The sequence below is a fragment of the Pseudonaja textilis genome, chromosome 3, assembly GCF_049901715.1.
Source record: "Pseudonaja textilis isolate UNSWEBS1 chromosome 3, rPseTex1.2, whole genome shotgun sequence".
Classification (NCBI taxonomy): domain Eukaryota; kingdom Metazoa; phylum Chordata; class Lepidosauria; order Squamata; family Elapidae; genus Pseudonaja; species Pseudonaja textilis.
This window is the reverse complement of record NC_141992.1, coordinates 176718415-176738573: the sequence shown is the minus strand read 5'-3', so window position 1 is coordinate 176738573 and position 20159 is coordinate 176718415. Positions and strand designations below refer to the sequence as shown.

At 35.5% G+C, this 20159-nt stretch overlaps 1 protein-coding gene across 5 annotated transcripts in view; it reads right to left on the bottom strand.

The window, feature by feature from the left end:
• The window catches only part of VPS13B (vacuolar protein sorting 13 homolog B), a 308832-nt gene that overhangs the window by 75987 nt on the left and 212686 nt on the right, over nucleotides 1-20159 (bottom strand). For all 5 annotated transcript variants that reach the window (XM_026705911.2, XM_026705908.2, XM_026705909.2 and 2 more), the window contains exon 37: nucleotides 588-790. In XM_026705911.2, coding sequence (XP_026561696.2) covers nucleotides 588-790 — 203 coding nt within the window. The remainder of the gene's footprint in view (nucleotides 1-587; nucleotides 791-20159) is intronic.

Here is a 20159-nt window from a genome sequence, read left to right as displayed (position 1 = left end):
ATAGCCGTTTTGGAATTTTTAAAGAGAGAAAAATCTGGAATTGTGACTATGATATCAAAGAGTAGTAAGTATCTGCATTTATGATTAATATGTTCTTTTTTGTGCACTCTAATTGCAAACAATTTTAGGACTCCATCTCAGCTAAAAGTAGAATATAAACAGTGTCATTGGGAGAATATGCTACCAGTGTCTGGTCATCTGCCATATAACTATTCTGGTTTTATTTTCAAGTGATCTGAAGTTATTACATAGAAGGAATATAAAATTATATATAATAAGCAATACTGTGAAGTCATTTCCTTTGAATATTTTCAAAACAGTTGAAATTCAGATTACGAGACTGAAATTTATTTAGAGCTGTGGGAAAAAAATGATACACATTATATATTCTGCTCTGAAACGGATCTTGTTAATAAGTCATCAAATATTTCTAAGGCACAGAGAACTATGTCATTTCCACATATTAAGACAAAATACACCGGATCTAAGATTTCCTTAAATCTGAAATATTTTCTCTAATGCAGCAAAACTTTTTATTATCCATTCTCATTCTGTCCACAATTTCAAATTATTTTGTACATACAGACCTGGATCAGTCCACCTCTTATATCAATGCAGACTTTTGGAGTAACCAGTTCGGAACCAGGATTCCCGCTATGCTTACACCACTTAGCTTCTATGGTGACAGAGCAGCACATAGGTCCAACCAGAGTCCTGCTTTTCTCCTGAAGACTCGTCTTTATAAGGAAATCACTGATGTCAAGGGTAAGTGATGAGTTATTAATTATACCTAAAATATGCGTAAAAAACTACCATTAATTATGCATAAAGTATATGTTGATTTTCCTTTTCAAGAAATAAAATACTTACTTTTTAAGGAATAACATGTACAAATCATATATATTTAATGCTTTTACAACTAAAACATTGCTATTATTTTTTTCGCCAGTCAATTATAATTTTTTCAGAGAAGCATTAAGTCATAGTATCAATATGTAAAAAGGAAGTTCTTTTAATAAATTGCATTTTTTATACTAAAGAGACGTTCATGGAATATATAGCAAATAATTTGGCAAAATGTGAATTTGCATTTTAATTAATAAATGAATTTAAACTGCTATCTTGTCTATTAAGTTTTTACCATGATAAACATAATAATTAATTAATAATTATTATATGAGAAAATGAAAGTATCAGTGATGAAATATGAGAATGCAAATGAGAGAAAAACTATTTGCCAAAAACAAGAAATTGTTCAAACTATATCACCCATCCAAAAGGGGATAATTTATAATCTTCGACGTGCTCAGTATGAGAAAAAGAAATATCAGTATTTGAACACTGAGTTCATTATAGAGTTCACATTAAATATATGGCATATGCTTTATGTCTATAATATACAAAATAAATGTTATAGAATAAATGTAAAATGTCAATAAACAACAATGTAAAACTGCCTAATGTCTTCATAATTATCAGAATAAAAAGGAAAAGCTATTGAACTAGCTATATAAATGAATAATATGAATTTGATAGACAATATTATTTACCATTAAAATATAATCTTATATTTTTATGCCAGTAGGAAAAAAACAGTGTGTCCTGTGATCTTCACTGTATTGATATTTTAAGCATTCTTATTATTAGTAAATGAATGGGTAACATTTTCAATAGCAATAATTATATTCTGGATCCTAATATTTAACACTGCTAAAGTACTTGATTTAGCTGTGATACTTTTATTCTATAGCTCTGCATTAGTTGCTGCTTCAAAGAGGAAGACTTAAAGATAGGATGTTGTGCGTGCAAAGATCACTTCCAGTTGTTTGCATAACATTTAATTGCAGATAAACATTTACTCTAAAATGGGCAATTGTCTATCTTCCATTTGCTAAGCATATTTTGTGACTTCAATAATTTCTTCAGTCACTGATCTAAGTATCATACACTTACAGTAAAAAAAATATTTTCATAACATTTATTTACAGTTTAAAACATTATGAACACTGCTAAATTTGGTGGAAAATATTTACTTTGCAAAAAGTATTGTTTCAAAATTACAGACTCATAATCCAGTTCTAAGTCTTTAAAAAAAATCTTTAATTTCCTCTCTTATGACAGTAAATTGAAATGAACTGGACTTCTCAGCCGGGGGTACCCCTCCCCCATTCTAACTATGGTCCTCATATTTGGAATTGTCATTGTGAATATTGAATTTCACTATACTTAATTTGTAATGCCTATGGCTTATTTTTCTAAAGAAATTTAATATTTATAAAAATGAACTAAAAATATATCCAGGCTCTAAAATAGGCAGCTGTTTCATAGAACAGGATCTCCAAACCGGTGATTGAACTGCCCCAACTCCCCAATCCTTCTATAAGTCAGAGCCTTATCCCGTGTGTGTAACATAAAAGCATTTGCATCAACTGTGTTGGGGGAGAAAAGCAGGAAGATTTACTTATTAATTTCTTTCAGAAATTCAGGAAAAATGGTCTGTTTCCTTATTGTACATTTTGAAAAGTAGCTATTATGCCAAGAATAATTTTATAACAAATTGAATTAATGCCCTTTAAAAATAAGCTTTCTGTAACATAATAATGTTTAATGAGTTCACAGAACAAATACTTGCTCAGTTCTTTCACTGAATTTGATCATAATGGAAAAGCAGAATTCAAGACAAGTGTTACCCAGGTCCTGCTGTTCAACTTGAAGCAACACGTGTGCCCAAAAATCACATAGAAACTACTTCATAAACTACTGTGCACAACTAATACAAACCTTATAAGAGATATTTCTCAGTGGGGAAATGTTTCCAAGTAAGCCAAAAGAAGGCACCTTTATATAAAGGTAGATTATCCAGACCATTTTTCAGTGTCTCACCCACTGCTTGTTTAAGCAATCTCTCCCACTCTGCAAGGGTGAGGGAATGGAGAAAAGGAAACCAAAGCCATGGTCATGTGATTTCTCACCTGGCAACCACTTAATAACAGAGCTGCTGGTTGCAATTGTGGTTGCTAAACGAGGTTTATGGAATAACTGCCTCTTTATTTATTTTTTTCAAAATCTGTCGTTGCAGTCCTGCCCTAGTGCAACCATCATAGTTACACCTAATGGCCTTGATGACTTCACTAGGCACATGATGTATTATATACAATGAAATACCCTGCTGCATTAGACAATTACATGTATATCCTACTTTGCCTACAGTATGTTTATAAAAAGGGACTGTAACCCCACCCCTCTTTAGGCCTGTCTTTGCCTCTGGTGCTGTCAATTTGTGCCTCAATGTAATGTGGTCTTCAGTTAAAAGGCATCCCTAACATGTAAGGAGGACTAGGGGAGACATGACAGCAATGTTCCAATATCTCAGGGGTTGCCACAAAGAAGACAGCGTCAAACTATTCTCCAAAGCACCTGAGGGCAGGACAAGAAGCAATGGGTGGAAACTAATCAAGGAGAGAAGCAACTCAGAACTAAGGGGAAAGTTCCAGACAGAACAATTAATCAGTGGAACAACTTGCCTCCAGAAGTTGTGAATGCTCCAACACAGGAAGTTTTAAAAATGTGTTGGATAACCATTTGGCTGAAGTGGTGTACGGTTTCCTGGCTAGGCAGGGGGTTGGACTAGAAGACCTCCAAGGTCCCTTCCAACTCTGTTTCTACTCTACTCTACTCTACTCTACTCTACTCTACTCTATTAATTACAAATGCAGATAATCTTATGGCCATTCTGTTTTTATCACTGTAGCTTCGTGTGACTATGAAACTAAACACTGAGGTACAGTAATATGTTCTACTACAAAATCTAAAAAAATTTTTAACCAGAGACACCTACCCTTAAAATTAACATTAATTTTAAAATTAATTTCAGTTTAAGAGAGAGAGAGAAGTTGATGGAATATTCTTGTCTAGTAGTAGGAATTTTATTTATGCCCAAATGATCCATAAAGGAAAGGTTTCCATGAATTTGAAAGGAAGAGGATTTATACTGTCAAAAGCAAGTACAGGCAGTCCTCGACTTACAACAGTTCATTTAATGACTGTTCAAAGTTACAATGGCATTGAAAAAAAGTGACATGTCCATTTTTCACAATTACAACCTTTGTAGAATCCTGTTGATCATGTGATCAAAATGCAGATGCTTGGCAACTGGTTCATACTTATGACCATTGCTGTGTCCCAAGGTTATGTGATCACCTTTTAACAAACAAAGTCAATGGGGAAGCCCAATTCACTTAACAATCAGGTTTCTGCCTTATCAACTGCAGTGATTCCCTAAACAATGGTGGCAAAAAAGGGTCGTAAAATGGGGGGAAACCCACTTAACGAATGTCTCATTTAACAACAGAAATTTTGGGCTCGATTGTGGTTGAAAGTCAAGGACTACCTGTATATACTGAAGTTGCACAATTTTAAAAAGTATACTTTAATATTACATCTTCCTCAAGGCCATTATAGCTTTATTTTTCAGCTGTTCTTTTTCTCCTTTAGGATGAACTAAGTTTTGCCATAGAAATCACATTGCACTTAATGAAAGGATTGGAAGTTGGACAGGGGCTGAGATGCATAGGGAACAAGGCTTTGCACACTGCAGGAAAAGGGGCTGAAACATGAATGGAAACTATCAGCATGCCAGCGTCTAACTGTAGGATCTCTGCATCTGTATGAACTAGAGCCGTGATGGTGAACCTATGGCACGTGGCCGGTAGTGGCATGCAGAGCCACTTCTGCTGGCACGTGAGAGGTTGCCCGGAAGAGCCACACTGCGCATGCGTGTGCCCCCTGCCAGCCAGCTGATTGTAGAGTATCTGCTGTGCATGCGCAGGAGGAGACACGAGAGAGATGCGTGCACATGCGCAGAGGCATGCAGCATGCGGCAGATTGTGTGCGCATGCGTAGAGGCGTGCAGTGAGGGGGTTGAGCGCACATGCACAGAGGCACACTGTACGTGCAGAGGGGATCATGTGTGTATGCTCAGGGGTGGGGAGGTGCATGCGCATTGCATCATGGATGCAGGTACGCGAGCACAAGCGCACACATCGCACGCAACGTGGAAAAGGTTACTGAACTAGATTGTACAAGATGAATTCCCATGGTTATTGTTAACTAGAAAAGGTGGGAAAAAAAGTTTAAGGACATTTCCTTTCTCCCTACCAATATTTGACACAGCTTTGACACAGCTCTCCAAGGGTACTCTGAGAAAAATGCATTGTAGTATATGAGTTTCCTTTTAAGCAATCTAATCATTTCCATTATTGCCATGCTAGCTCACAGAATTCTATTTATTTATTCCCAAACCTGTTGATATCCAAAGCTTAAAATTTTCTTCATGGATACCATGAAAGTTAACATGTTGTTTTGCTGAGCACTTGAATTTTTTTTTTTTCAAGAGAAGAACAATTTGGTTAACTATTCTACAATTTTAAAAAAAAAACACAGTCCTTTGGGAGACTAATAAAAATGGTTAGAGGGGGTTTACAAAATATTGCCAGCCCTGGCATTGTGAAGGTCTGCTTTGATCCTTTATAGAGCTTGGATGTATCAATCTGTTGATGGAGAAAAGGCAATCAGACTGCTTTAAAATGGGGCTTCTGTATGTCATTATAAAGTATGGGATGCCATATGCTAGAAAGAAATAAGTAGGTAGTCTTTATACAGCTGGAAGTGATCTAGGAATGCTTGACAAATGTGCAGGCATGTGATTGATACTAACCAGAAGCTGATTTGCATAGCAATTACCTGAAGCCAGAACAATTAACTTTTATAAACCACTATATAACTTATTTTACTCTTAAAATATAATAGTGAAAGATGTAGCGCAATGACAATTGACAAGAGCAAACAAGTAAAGACAACTATAAAAAAAATACCCCATTCCTGAGCAGCAAAATGCTAATCTAATGGTCCATATACTTTGTTTTCCCCCTGGCTTTCTGAAGTGCTCCTGCAAGAAGAAAATAATTTTAAGCAGTCTTCTCTTTCCCATTTAGCTCCATTCTCTTAAATAATTATTTATAGCTGTATCCTGCTTCTTGGTTTATCTCCAACAGCTTCTTCTCTTGGACCAAAAAGATATGTCAGCCTCATTCTTCTGCCAATAGCTTCTTCTTTCTTGGAAACCTACAGAGTTGTTCTGTACAATTCCCAGCCAAACAGATTCAGTGCACTTATACATGTGTGGTTTGTGAATGAATAAACACGTGCATTTGCATTAACTTTATGTAATTTGAAACAAAGTAGATGACGAAGCAAGATTACAGAAATTAAAAAAAAAAATCTTCCCACAATATTACCCACAATATTACCTATTCAAAGAAAATTCTTGCTTTTCTCCTGTTACCTGACCCAGTTTGTTACCACATTTCTGTTTGTTAGGTTGTTACTATATGGAAAACTTGTAGTATGCCATGAATTAAGAACATTATTGGTTCAAACAAGTTATGTAAGAACTGCTACCAATAATAATCTCTCAAATGTATGCATTGTTTCTGAATATGTAACCAAATCAATTAGGCTTCATGTAGTTAAATGGTCAGGACCTTTTAAAAACTAAAATCCCAAACTCAAGAAATGATTCCACTAACATGGTTAAAAAAAACATTTTCAGATATTGAAAAGCATTACATAGTGTCTTCAAAAATTTGAAGAGTACCAATATTCTTGTTTTTGTCATCCTCAGGATAGTTTAAAAACCCACTAGTAAAATAGTTACAAATGGGTCAAAAATATTTTAAATAGTGGGTGTTTCTTCCATTGAAAATCACTGACAACTAGTTAGTAAGTTATAATGAAATCTGCAAAATGGTATGTACATCTGGTCATGCAGTTCTTCAAAAAGCATAACCCACTTCAGTTTAGTTAACTGAAGAACAACAGATATTTTGAGTGCAACATTTGGGCAAATCTATTATAATTTCTGTGTTTGTTATTCTACCCTCTTGCCTTCATCCGCCAAACACCCTGTTGAAAACTTTGTTGTCAGAAAACTTCCTTAAGTTAAGGAGCTTTAAGCTTAGGTGAGGATGACTGATTTAAACCTACACCACAAATGTTTTTAATATAGATCTAGCATGATATTAGGGGTGTGCAAGAGGAATATGAAAGAAAATGCAAGAGGAAAGAAACAGAAAACTACAATGTGTGTATGAAAGAACTGTTTCCTCTTTTTTTCTGAACATTATCTTTCCTGTAAACTCCTTGAAATCCTGTGTTTCTACTGAGATTTAATTGAAGATTTTATTGAGGTGAAGATCTCATGAGGGAAAGCTTGACAATGGGTTTGTTTGTTTTTTTGACAGTGGTTCTTTGTCATCACTAAAAGGGTTTGCTACTTAGAGAATTTTCAAGAAAATTGTTCATCTAATTTTTTTTTCTGGTAATTTGACAGAGAACTTTAAAAGGCCATTTGGGCTCAGGTCTAATCAGAGTGAGATTAAAAGGGAACACCATACATCTTTGGTGAGCTTCCTCCTGGACTTTTATTGGGTTGTTATCTGGTAATTACCATTATCTGCCAGTTTTCTCATCTCCTGCATCTACTGGCAATTCCAAAGGTTGAGGGGAAGAATCAGTGTCAGAACAGCAAGGCTAATGAAAGAATCCTGACGTGTAACCCACTGCTGCTAATTTCCTTCAATTGCAAACTGCACAATTGAAACTAATCAGCATTGTCACAGGTCACAAAGATCTACTTAATAAGATATTAAAAGATGAAAGAACGGATCTTGAAGGATGGCATTTTTGTTAATAAAAGACTTGATACCTGAAATGACCAGACTGTAACACCACCACCAGCAAAACGATCAGGTTATATGAAAAAAATTAGTAATGATCAAACACAATAGATTAGACTACTGGATTTCTCATTTGTGTGAAACCAAGTTTGGGGACAATGAACGGTCACTAGAGTACCATACTTCAACACTGTAGATTACCCAATCTTCACTGAGACTTTTTTAGCATTATATATGGCCTCATATGGGCTCTGTAAAAATACAAGATGTGTTATCAGTGATAAACAGATATTAATGACCTTGAACATATCAAATCCTTGCATGTATCGTTAAAGTATGTTCCTCCTGCATTACAGCAGCCTTGGCAGCCTGAACATATATTTTGTTTAAGTTACTTCAAACACTAAACATTCAGGGACTTATATTACTTTAATCCACTGCAGGCAGTGCTTCATTTAATTTTATTGGCTGTGCTGGAGGTAGTGGATCTATTTGGGGGGCAGTGGGGAGGAAACAAAGCTCTTTTACGTATCTTTTCAAAAGGGCTTAATTATATTTTATAGCCTGGGCCAGGAGCCCTGCTTGTTTTCTGTCTAACAAGGTTCAAATGGAGTTCAGACAAGCGATGAATCAGAAGCCAAGTCAGAGATGGTTATCTTTATGAAATGAGCTCATCTCCATTTAGGAAAGGAGCAGGTACATCACGGTCAGTGCTGAATGTTAAATAATCTGGAAATCAGATGGTGGTCAGTGATCTGATAGCTTTTCATTTGTTGTTTTGTGTCTTCAATCAGAGCAAATATATTTAACCTAATTTTAAATATATATTGTCTCTTTGATTAATTGCAGCTTTATGCTTACAATGCTTAGAAGAATATTTAACCCTGTACCTGTAAAAATAGTTTTATCAGTACCCCAAAACAAAGTAAAGAAGCAATTCAGAACTGTTAAGTTATTGTGTGAACCCAACATTTTAAACATTCTACTATGTTTAATGTGCAATAATCATAGAGTGTACTCCATTATTACTGTATAAATTGTATTTATGCAGAACATTGGGTAGGTCATTCCATTTGAATATAATCTTTGCTCACACTTCCCTAAATTAACTGGCAAGTGGAATTTTGATTTTAATGGAGTTTTATATTTGGGACATTGTCTTTCTCAAAATCAGCATGCTATGATTAATTGTATTGGCGGGGAGATGATGGAAGAAGCCAGTTTATCAGTAGCAACTATGAATTCTATTATAAAGTAACATTAGGGCATCTGACCAGGAATAATAGTGATACTCGGTCCTGGGATTAGGTAGTATCTTGTTTCATGGATTTTAGACCATCTGTTCCTCCCTCCTACATTTAGGTCTGTAGAACTATAAAAACAGCTCAACCTTAGGGACTATAGAAAGGAATTAGGATTGTTCTGCTTTTCATTATCACAAGATTCAGTAACTCATTTCATTGTCAGGATAATCCTCTTTTACTCTTTCTTTTGCGCTTGTAGAGTATGCCAAAATGACAAATAAAATCCCAGATGTTAGAGAGCTGATGAGGTCGCCACCTTTCCTTGAGTGTTGTGTTTAAGCTACTTGGGACACAGCATCAAAAGTGACAGAGCCCTGATGCCCACACCCAATATTCATTATGATTCGTTAGTGATTTGTATAGCTGAACTTCCACTTCAACCCTCAGCGACCATGAAACTTTTTGCTTCTTCTCTAGCTTTTGCTGACAAGGAATTAATTTCCTATTGTTTAAGCACTGGGAAGAGTTTATGATAATTTTTTTGCTAAAAATCTTTTGGTACTTCTAAGAAGATTATTACTCTAGCTTATTATTTTAAGTAGTAAGAATTAACTTTATGCTGTATTTTTCTTAAGCTAAGTATTTTTAAGCATCAAAAGACAACATTTTGGCAGATTCTTCCAATTAGATGCATGGATTTGGAAAAAGTAATCAACTATATTGGTTTCTGTAAAATCCTTTGTATTTGAGAGAATACAATTCATTGTATTTTGAAACTTTTACAACTTCCGGTTTTTATTGGAAACTGGAAAACCATTTTTAGATGGTTTCTTTTAGCCAAATAATTTCAATGTAAGAAAAAGAAATAATTTCTAAATAGATGAAAAAGAACAATGGAATGATTGTAGCTCTACAGTTCACTGTGTTTCATTCTTCAGCTCAAGACTTGAAAAATGATTTATATTCTTCCCTCTGTAATTTCCCCTTCCATTCTGTTTTAGCTCTGAGATACCACAATCAGAATTACTGGACAAATTGCAAAAGTAACTAATAATATAAAATATGATTACTAAGTTACTTTATGTAAAAACAAAAACCAACTTTATTGAAAATAACTATAAATATTTTAATTCATTTTCTTCTACTATTCTAACTACTGTCCTAGATTACTTCAGTGAATTGCAAACTATGCTTGTAATAAACTCTGTGACCACTTAAAAATTAGAGAACACTGATTGCTCTGCACAGGCAATGATGATGCTAGTAATTGATTTTATTTGTTCTCTAAAATAACAGCAGCAGCAACAAATCCAGCCTATTGGTTTTACTCAAAGTTGTAAAATCTCTGTTGTGAGATGATCTTGTTCTTCTGCTAGCCAACATGATCTGGGAATTCTTTGGAATATATTAATACCCTTCACATCTTCCTGCTCAGATTAAGAGTGTTTTGCCTGTGGTTGAAAACATTGCATCATGCAACCCTACATTTGGGAGCAGACTATAACTCACAGGGAAATCACCCTATCACCTATGCAAAAGATCACATACTACATGCTACATTATCACTGTGGAATGTATAATTGAAAAGGCTGTTAAACAGCATTCAATCATTGACATTTCTGCCAGTTATGATAATTTTATACCTGGGAAAAAAACACAAATGATAATTTCAGGATTTCAGAATAAGTATAAACATTAAATAGAGTCATTTTGAATGGTGTATTTTTTCCAAATGTTCCAAGAAGCTTGAGCTATGACTAGTTTGTTGCTTTATAAATTATGATGGACTCATTGTTTTATTTTTTTTCCCTCCAATATACCAGAAAATGTGTAAAGTCCAGTTGTATCCCTCTGCTATTGGCCTTCAGAAAAGGAGAAAGGAGTAAAAAGATGTAGGAGAATCATAGTCACTAAAACACATGTTCAGAACCAGCTGGGTAGGGCAGTATATGACACCTAAATTAAGAAGCATTTCTCAATAGGTAATCCCATACATGTGAAAAAAAGAAGTCAGATTATATTTTCTTATGTACCAATCAGATACCATTACAGCTGTTTTTTAAAAAATAAGGAAATGGGTATTGTTTGACCATGATTTGTGTGTACAGTATTGTTTATTTTGTAAACTTTGTGTGTTACATTAAAATCTTAATGTTTACATCTTAAATGGTAAATTATAAAATGTGAGGACTATATTCCTTGTTTATTGACTGAGTTTCAATGTATGTGCTTGTATATATTTATATTAAGCTTTTAAATATTAAAAGTATTTGCATACTAAAAGTAAAGATCATGTTGCATGTATTGTTTGTTAAGCCCTGCTGAAAGATTGCTAAATATAGAAATGTGCATTAGGTTTGGGCACCAGAAGAAAGAAAAGCCTCAAGTTAAGAGGTGAAAAGTACACTTTTATGCGGCAGAAATAATTCATTGGCTATGTTAAAGTAAACCGCACAGAATATGGTATACGAGGCCTCTTAGGTTGTTTGTGTACTAAGACTGGATGAAACATTTAAATGATTGCTTTCAATATTTGCTATGGAATTTTGAAATATTATCTCCTAGTTTGGCTTTAGGTAATAGTAAGCATGGATCACCATCCCACTTATTTTTGTGACCCGGGAGTGAAAAAACAGGAGCTTGTATGAGTTCCCAATTGTTTCCTACAGCAGAGTACTCAAAATGTTTTCAGTTTTGTCTATAAAGATCATGGAAGACTTGAAAGATTTGGAGTTTTATTCTGTGTGCTATTTTGTGCTTCCTGCAAAACAAAATCCCTTTTTCTTTCTTTTGTACATACCCATACTAGAGTAAGCTATGTGGAATGTCTCTTCCCGTTCCTTTTAATCAAATCTGATTGTGCTGGATTACATGTTTCATAGTAGTTGATATTTTTTGTACTGGTAAAGTCATATTCAAACATGACAGAGAATAGAATACACTGTATAAGAAAAAAATCTCTACGTTATAAGTTGGAATCTCATAATATTCATATTATATTAAAGAGGGGATGGATCGATAAGCAGGTATCTATTTTCTTTTTGGCTTGGAGTCTTTAGATATAAGTGATGATTAGAAATAAGGATTAGGAGTGATGGAGAGTGCTGTACTGGACTGAAAGGAGAGGAAGAAGAAAGGGAAAGGACAAACGGGGTGGGAATCAAATCAAGGAAAGAGTTTGAGAGAGCTGGAGAACTGTAATGGCTGTGAATGCTGGGAGAAAACTTAGAATGATGTATCAGGAGATAACCAGTGATTGGAAACCAATAGAGCAGGGGTTCCCAATCTGGGGTGCTCGCACCCCCTGGGGGTGCGAGACAATATTCTAGTGGGTGCGAGAAAAGTCCAGATAAATAATAGGATATTGGCTATATGTTTTTATTTATTATGCAATGGATTAACTTTGTTTTCATTTTAGAGTTAAGTATCATTATTTAGTGGCCGTCACATACATAGCTGAAAAGATTCAATCCTACCATATATTTAATGCATTCAGTAGTTCCTAAAGTCTAAATTTCAGGGGGGTGCGAGGTTTATGTGAAATTTCTTTAGGGGTGCGGGGTGAAAAAAAGATTGGGAACCACTGCAATAGAGGCTGCAAATTACATGAAAGAACCTCAGACTACTAGGACTGAACCCCAGGAAAGAAAGCATCAGTGACTGGACAAGTCTATGAGGACAGAGGAATTGCGGGGAAAAAGAACAAGCAAGAATTCCTTCATCATAATAGTCAATAAGCAAACAACCGTTGTTAGAGGTGGAAAATATAAACTACAAGAAGTTTGTTCTAATATAGTAAATTAGTTGAAGTGCAATTGTGTACTAGACAAGGAGTGACAGATAGTGTGGATTGGTTTTAATGCTGGAGACTGGATTGTAAAAAATGAATAATTAATGTAGATCATCCTTTGGGTGAGAGAAAAGGTGACAGAGGACTGTGCGGAAACAATTATTGGTATGGGCCATCCTCTGTGATCGGTATCATTCGAGACAACGACGAATTCGCATACAGACGGGAGGTTGTACAACTTGCCTCATGCTGTAACCGGAACAATCTGGAACTGAACACATTCAAAACCGCAGAAATGGTAATAGACTTTAGGAGAAACCCTCCCATACTACCACCTCTTACAATACTAGACAATACAGTATCCACAGTAGAGACCTTCAAATTTCTAGTTTCTATCATATCACAAAACCTAAAATGGACACCTAACATGAAAAACATCATCAAAAAAGCACAACAAAGAATGTTTTTTCTGCGCCAACTCAGAAAGCTCAAACTGCCCAAAGAGCTGCTGATACAGTTCTACAGAGGAATAATTGAGTCTATCATCTGCACCTCTATAACTGTTTCGTTTGGTTCTGCAACCCAACAGGAAAGACACAGACTTCAGAGGATAATTAGGACTGCAGAAAAAAATAATTACCACCAACCTGCCTTCAATCGAGGACCTGTATACTGCAAGAGTCAAAAAGAGGGCTGTGAAAATATTTACAGACCTCTCACATCCCAGACATAAACTGTTTCAACTCCTACCCTCACGACGACACTATAGAGCACTGCACACCAGAACAACTAGACATAAGAACAGATTTTCCCTGAACGCCATTGCTCTGCTAAACAAATAATTCCCTCAACACTGTCCAACTATTTACAAAGTCTGCACTACTATTACCATTAATCTTCTCATCACTCCTTATCACCCATCCCCTCCCACTTGTGACTGTATGACTATAACTTTGACGCTTGTATACTTACAATTTATATGGACTGTTTCCTACTATGATTTGATTGCTTATTGTACCCGTTGACTATTATTAAGTGTTGTACCTGATGATTCTTGACGAATGTATCTTTTCTTTTATGTATACTGAGAACATTTGCACCAAGACAAATTCCTTGTGTGTTCAATCACACTTGACCAATAAAGAATTCTACTCTATTCTGTTCTCTGGTGGAGTGTCTATCAATAGTAAGAATCCTAAGAATCCAACCCAATCCCAATCAGATAAAAATATAGTTTGGGGGAAAAGTGAAGCATGGGTTGAAGGGGCTGCAAGATGATAGGTATAGGTAGTTACAGTGGAAGTGGTGGAATGAAAGAGTAGCTATGGAATAAGGGCAAAGAGTGTGGTGGAAAGGAAGAGAGAGGTGGATAGGTGAATTAATTGTCCCTTAGGTCATCTGGTGGGAGAGTGGAAAGGAACAATAAGGAGGATGGATAATCAACAGGGAAGTATAGTGGGAAATGGAAAGCCAGATGTGGTCTGCCCCATTCAGATGGGGGACTTGAAAGCTCAAGCCAATCCCCACTTTAATACTTCCACAATGTTCATCATATTATATCTTATTAAGATCATTTCTAATTTCTGTTATGTTAACTGGTGACACAAACATCTGCAGGGAGAAGGATCTATTTGAGTGATATCGCTGCCAATCTCTGATGGCCAGCTCAGATTCAAATAAGACTGAGACAAAGGAAGCTGCTCAAAGTGCCTCAGATAATGCTAGCCTCAAGAGGCCTAAGGCCAGCCTCAAGAGGCCTAGATAATGCTAGCCTAAGGCTGATGTAACAGGAGACAACAGTTGGCCATTGGCTGCATCTAGGACCTCCAACCAGAACTGCATCCATAGCAGAACAGAAATCTACATGGCTCTTCATATGGTTTCCAACACTGACCCCACTTGGTGCAGACTCCCTGTAAGAGCCACCGTTGCCCAGCAGTTCTTGAAATGTTTTATAAAATTCTACAGGAACCCTGTCTGGACCTGGTGCTTTCCCGTTATTTTGTTTCTTAAGTGCTTGACTTAATTCCATCATTGTTATATTACTTTCTAACATTTCTTCAGTCTCTTTGGGTATCTTAGGTAAATTTGCATTCTGCAGGTACTGTTTAACTTTCTCCTCATCAATATCTTCTTTCTTATAGCAGTTCTCTATTGGGAACGACCTCTCAGCTTGCCAGTACTCTGCATCCTAAACCTGCTGTTTAAGAAATCTCTGCTTCTTGGAACCTGTATGGCTGACAAGCTAACACTGGTCTCCTGGATCTTGGACTGTGACCTTATAATGATCTCACATACTGCTTTGGAAATCATGCAAATAAGCTTACATCTTTTCTGGAGCATATGTGCACTTGTACACCCATCCTGCCTGCCACTGTCTGTATTATTTAAACTTTAGAATAAGACCGCTTAACAGTGTGTGAGAGTGTTTGGCCTGGAAGAGGAGAAATAGAACCTACATGTTTCCAAGAATGCCTGGGGAATTTCCCAAGGCAGGCAGTTCTGTTGTGTGCTTTGTTCACCACTGGAATGAGAGGTTAGCAGTGGTGCTTGACAGGCTTCTAAACACCCAGTCCCTGAACTGCTGAGCCAACAGAACTGGTTTATTGAGAAGCTCTAAGAGATGAAGCTACGGAAGAGATGCCTGAGGCGATACTGGCATGCAATGAAGAAGAACAAATGTAATTATACTGTGCTAGTAAGAGCAGTGAAGTGTGATTATCCTACTTTTATTGTGTATGCAGATAGCCACACAGCAGCATTATTTAGAGTTACATATTCCCTGTTGGGGAAATCGGGGCTGGAAAAAGGGCTGCTGAATCATTGCAAAGAATTCACTCAGCATCTAAAGGATAGAGTTTCTCACATTTTTCTCAAAGTTGAATGCTACTTGGCTAAATTCTTGTGAGATGATCTGGGATTAATTTGATCCCGAGGAAGTGTCCAGTGTTATCTGTGCTGTCAGCTGAGTACAGTGCAGAAATGGTTGCTGTTGCTTTTGCTGATAAACTGGCGAGATCAAAATAAGAGGAGTAGAAATCTCATGCTCCCGTTGGATCTCTTAGCTGCATTTAGTACTATTGACCATGGAATCATTTTTTGATTGTTTGGAAAGGCTGGTGGTTTGAACAATGTTTTTCAAATGATTCTCCTCATTCCTGAGTGATTCATCCAATTTGGTTAGGAGAGAGGTCATGTCCTCTGTTGTAGAGCATCATAGGGCTGGTCCTTTTCTCTGTTTAGGATCTACTTGAAGCCTTTGGAAAAGGTAATCCATCACCTAGGTTGAGGTATCATCAATCTGTGGATGATACTCAACTGCATGTCCTTGCCACAGGCTGAGAAGGAATTGTAATGTAAGTCCTGACCTAACACCTGGAGGCTATTAGGGTTGGATGCAGAAGAATAGGCTTAAGCCAAATCCTAGCAAGATGGAGTAGCCAACTAATTCCAGAGATATTTCATCCTTAGTTCTGGATAAAGCTGGCCCACAATTTGAGTGTCCTCCTGAACTCACAGTTCCTGCTTGAACATAAAATCAAAACTTTGGCCAGGACAGTCTTTGCACAATTATGTGTCAACTGAGGCCATTTTCAAAACAGCAATCTTTTGTTCATAGTATTTGGGCTCTCTTCTCCTTGCATCTACATTATTGTAATCAGTCTAATACAGAGATCCCCTTGAAAGTCATTAGGAGATTTCAGCTGGTTTTAGCATGAAACAGCCTAGAAAGTTATGGGAATACCAAGTTATTTGTAATTCAGGGTCCTTGATATCCCTGAGAACAGTTACCCACCAATCCACACAAACTAACAAATGCATTGCTCTGATAATATTGGTTACTGTTAAAGCAATAATTCTAGGCAGCATTGGTTTTTTTTTTTCCAGCATTCAAAGTCAACTTTGGTCTCAATTCATGTGCCAAAGAGCAGGTGATAAGGATATGTTTAGTCTTACATTAAGATATATTAGCTTGCCACACTGCATCACTATTGTGTGTGTTTTCACAAAGGGAACATATCTATGCTTACCAAACCATATGAAGCCTTGTCTGCTTTCAGTGATATTCTGCATGTATTTCTCTGCCTAGAACCCAACAAGATCCCATAAAGTATGTATCAGATTGCCCAATAGAAAAGAGGCAAGTACAAGTAACAAACTAAAAATATGCATTTTTGACATTTCCTAAAATAGGAAGGAAACTAACCCTAAAAATTCCCGATGAATAATATCTGGAAAACATAATTTACTGTAAGGTTATCAGTTAATGAAACCAGCTTTAAAAATCATTAGGCATGGCCACAAGCTTTTGTTTTGCTTCCATGAGGGAGAAAACATGCTTTTCACACATTCCCAACCGAAGCTTTTAAAAAATGGTTCTCAGCACAAGAAGATTCCTCTTACATTACAATCAACTTCCATCTCTTACACAAAGGCTCATCTGGAAAAGAGGCCGTTTACACTGTTTATAAAATACTGTCACATAAAATTTGTAAGGAAAAAAAAAGCCATTCACTAAAAATAGCTTGCGTAAGTAAGGGATTAGAGTAGTTTCTGCTGCTATAATTGCTCCTTTGTAGTTTTTTTTTTCCATGATGTTTCTGAACAGCGCCTTTGGACTATGTTTATTAAAGTCAGCACATCAAAAAGGATCAAAGCCACTGCTAGTGAGAACTAAAAAAAAGCCCCAAGTGTGTTGTGTTGTCTCATGGGAGAATTATGCAGATTCAAGTAAACAAGTGCAAATTGTTGAGGTTTTAATGAAAATTTTCTACAATTATTGAATCTGAAGTCATTGGTTATTATAACATCTGTATAACACATGGCCATTTTGTATAAAAGGCAAGCCAAGCTATTTTGTCTGTTTTAACAGTACATCTGAGAGGACTATTTTTTTTTTATCATTGTATGCCATTTGCTTCAGCAAATAATTTGTAAAATGCAGCTGGTGCAGATGGTCACCATGGTTATGTGATTGTAAAAACCTGAAACACTGTGGAGTATTTACATATTAGTTTCATATGCCAAAATCAGCTTTATTCAGCTCAAAAACACTATCATAAAATTGTTGAATATAAAAAGAGATTGGCTCTTACATAGAGTTGAACTTATATTTTCATTTCAAATGAAGTTACTGCAATTTATCTTCAACCAAACTATACTTCGTTTGGACTTAGAAATAAAATAGCCTCCTTTAGCAATGATATATTAAATGAAATGGAATGAAATGGAATGGAACTATACTACTGATTTACCAGGATGTTTAAAATAAGTTACTTTTTAAAAAATTAAAAATAAAATTTCCTGTCTAAATTTAATGCATATGAGTTATCCTTTATTAAAGTATTCCTTTTACTATTGCTCTCGCTTCTAAAACTTGGTCTATCTGCTTCTATGTGCCTGCATGTTTCCAAATGACAAAACTAAGGAAGCAAAAGTATGAAATTAATTTGCCTTTGCCTTTTGCATTCTTCTTAGGAACTTTTTTTTCTTTTAGCAAATACTTTTCACAGTCATACATTTCATTTAAATAAATTATTGTATACTTGATCAAAAAGTATTCTCAAGAATACAGTTTTAATTTTTTTAAAAAATGATGCATATCCTTTTCTACTTAATGTCTTGCACTAGTAGTGGTTTTTACTCATTTCCCTTCCCAGAGCCAATTCACAAATAAAAATATAGCTTAAAAATATATAAGAAAAAAATTAAATCACATTTAATATAGAAATCATAAAAAGTAATATATAATATTTGCGTAATAAAATATTACTTATGTAATAGTACACTAAACCAATTGTAAGTGGAAATAATGCATTTTCAATATTTTTTTAAAACATTGAGCAAAGATTGAGCAATTTAAATTTCTTAGAATGAGGAATTTTAAATTTGGGGTTACAACAGAATAGGCTAAATCCCTGGTATATAGCTATTTGTTCTTTATACTTGAACAAAAAACCTGCCTCAAATGTTGATGCATAAGTGTAGCTGAACTTATAAGGTTGCAGTGGGCTTTTTAGATAAACTGATCCCAAATTCTTTATGAATTTATTGGCTCTTATCTGTTATCCATTAAATTAATGTAGACATAAATCAAAGCATAACGCTAAGCCATAGGTAACATTGTGAGACTGAATCTCAGGAATATGTTTCTTCTGATTCCTCCAGCTTTTCTCTCTTCTACTTGTGAGGGAAGCTCAATGGTTAAATGTGACAGATCTTGGGAGAAGTTGGAGGGGGAGTAGGGAGAAAGGACGCTGCCTAACGAATGATCAAATGAGATCGGGTATAGCCTACAGCTGCATAGTGGGCAGAGAAAGAGACTCTGGAAAGGATCTTCCCTAACTTCTTAGACTGTAAAAGAAATGGAGGAAGGGTTGTACTAACAGACTTGCAAGATTCTATAATGTAGCCTTACAATAATATAGTAGTATTAGCTCATCTGGCATGTTTCGTTTTAGGTCTGCCTGAGTAGGTGGACAGGAAATGATAAGGCTCTTACTTTAGGGTCTGAATAAACCAGTTTCCAATCATTCATAAACTTGGAAAACGTGTTTATCCTAATGATGGTTCATTCAAACAAAACTGCATCTGCAACCACTTTTACATGGTTTGAACTGGTTAGTTTGTTTAAAATAACAAATATAATAGTTCCCAAATTTAGAAACATCAAGGGAAACCATTGTTTCCCCCCCATGCCGCCAATGAAAGTGGAAGCTTTCAATTTGAAGGCTCAATATCATATACAGTATATTGAGATATGGGTTTCTTTTACTCCATTGCCATTTCTCCTTGTTTTTTCCTTCTTTATTCATTTTACTTATATAGTGGCTTTCCACAAATATTACCAAAAGGGTGAACAACAATTTAAAAACTAAATAATCAGCAATGAAATATTAAAACATTAAAACAACTTTAAAACAATTGCTAGCATTTTAAAATCCAAAAATAATGAGATATATCTTAAATGTCAAGAAAATATACAAGTTAAGCTTGGAAAGGAAGCCATTCCACAATTTTGAGTGTGATGCTGGAGAACATGTTTCTTCTATGCTTGACTAATGCAGCTAATGGTGTAAGAGTATTTTCTGCAGATTTTAATTGGGAAAGTTGTAATGAGCCAATAATTCAATATAATACCTGGATCCAAAACATTAAACCAAACCATTGATCTGCCTAGAAAAAACAATTAGCAAACCTGTCCTGAGTGAACTCTGAACAGAAAAAAAATATGAATGTGACAAAACAGGTTGCTTTTTTGCTTACTGATCCATTTTTAGAAGTGTATATAATATGTTGGGGACATATAGAAATAAAATAGATATAATATAACCAAGGCTTGTACGAACAGACTTGGATAAAGTCATACCATATGCACAGAAAATAGTT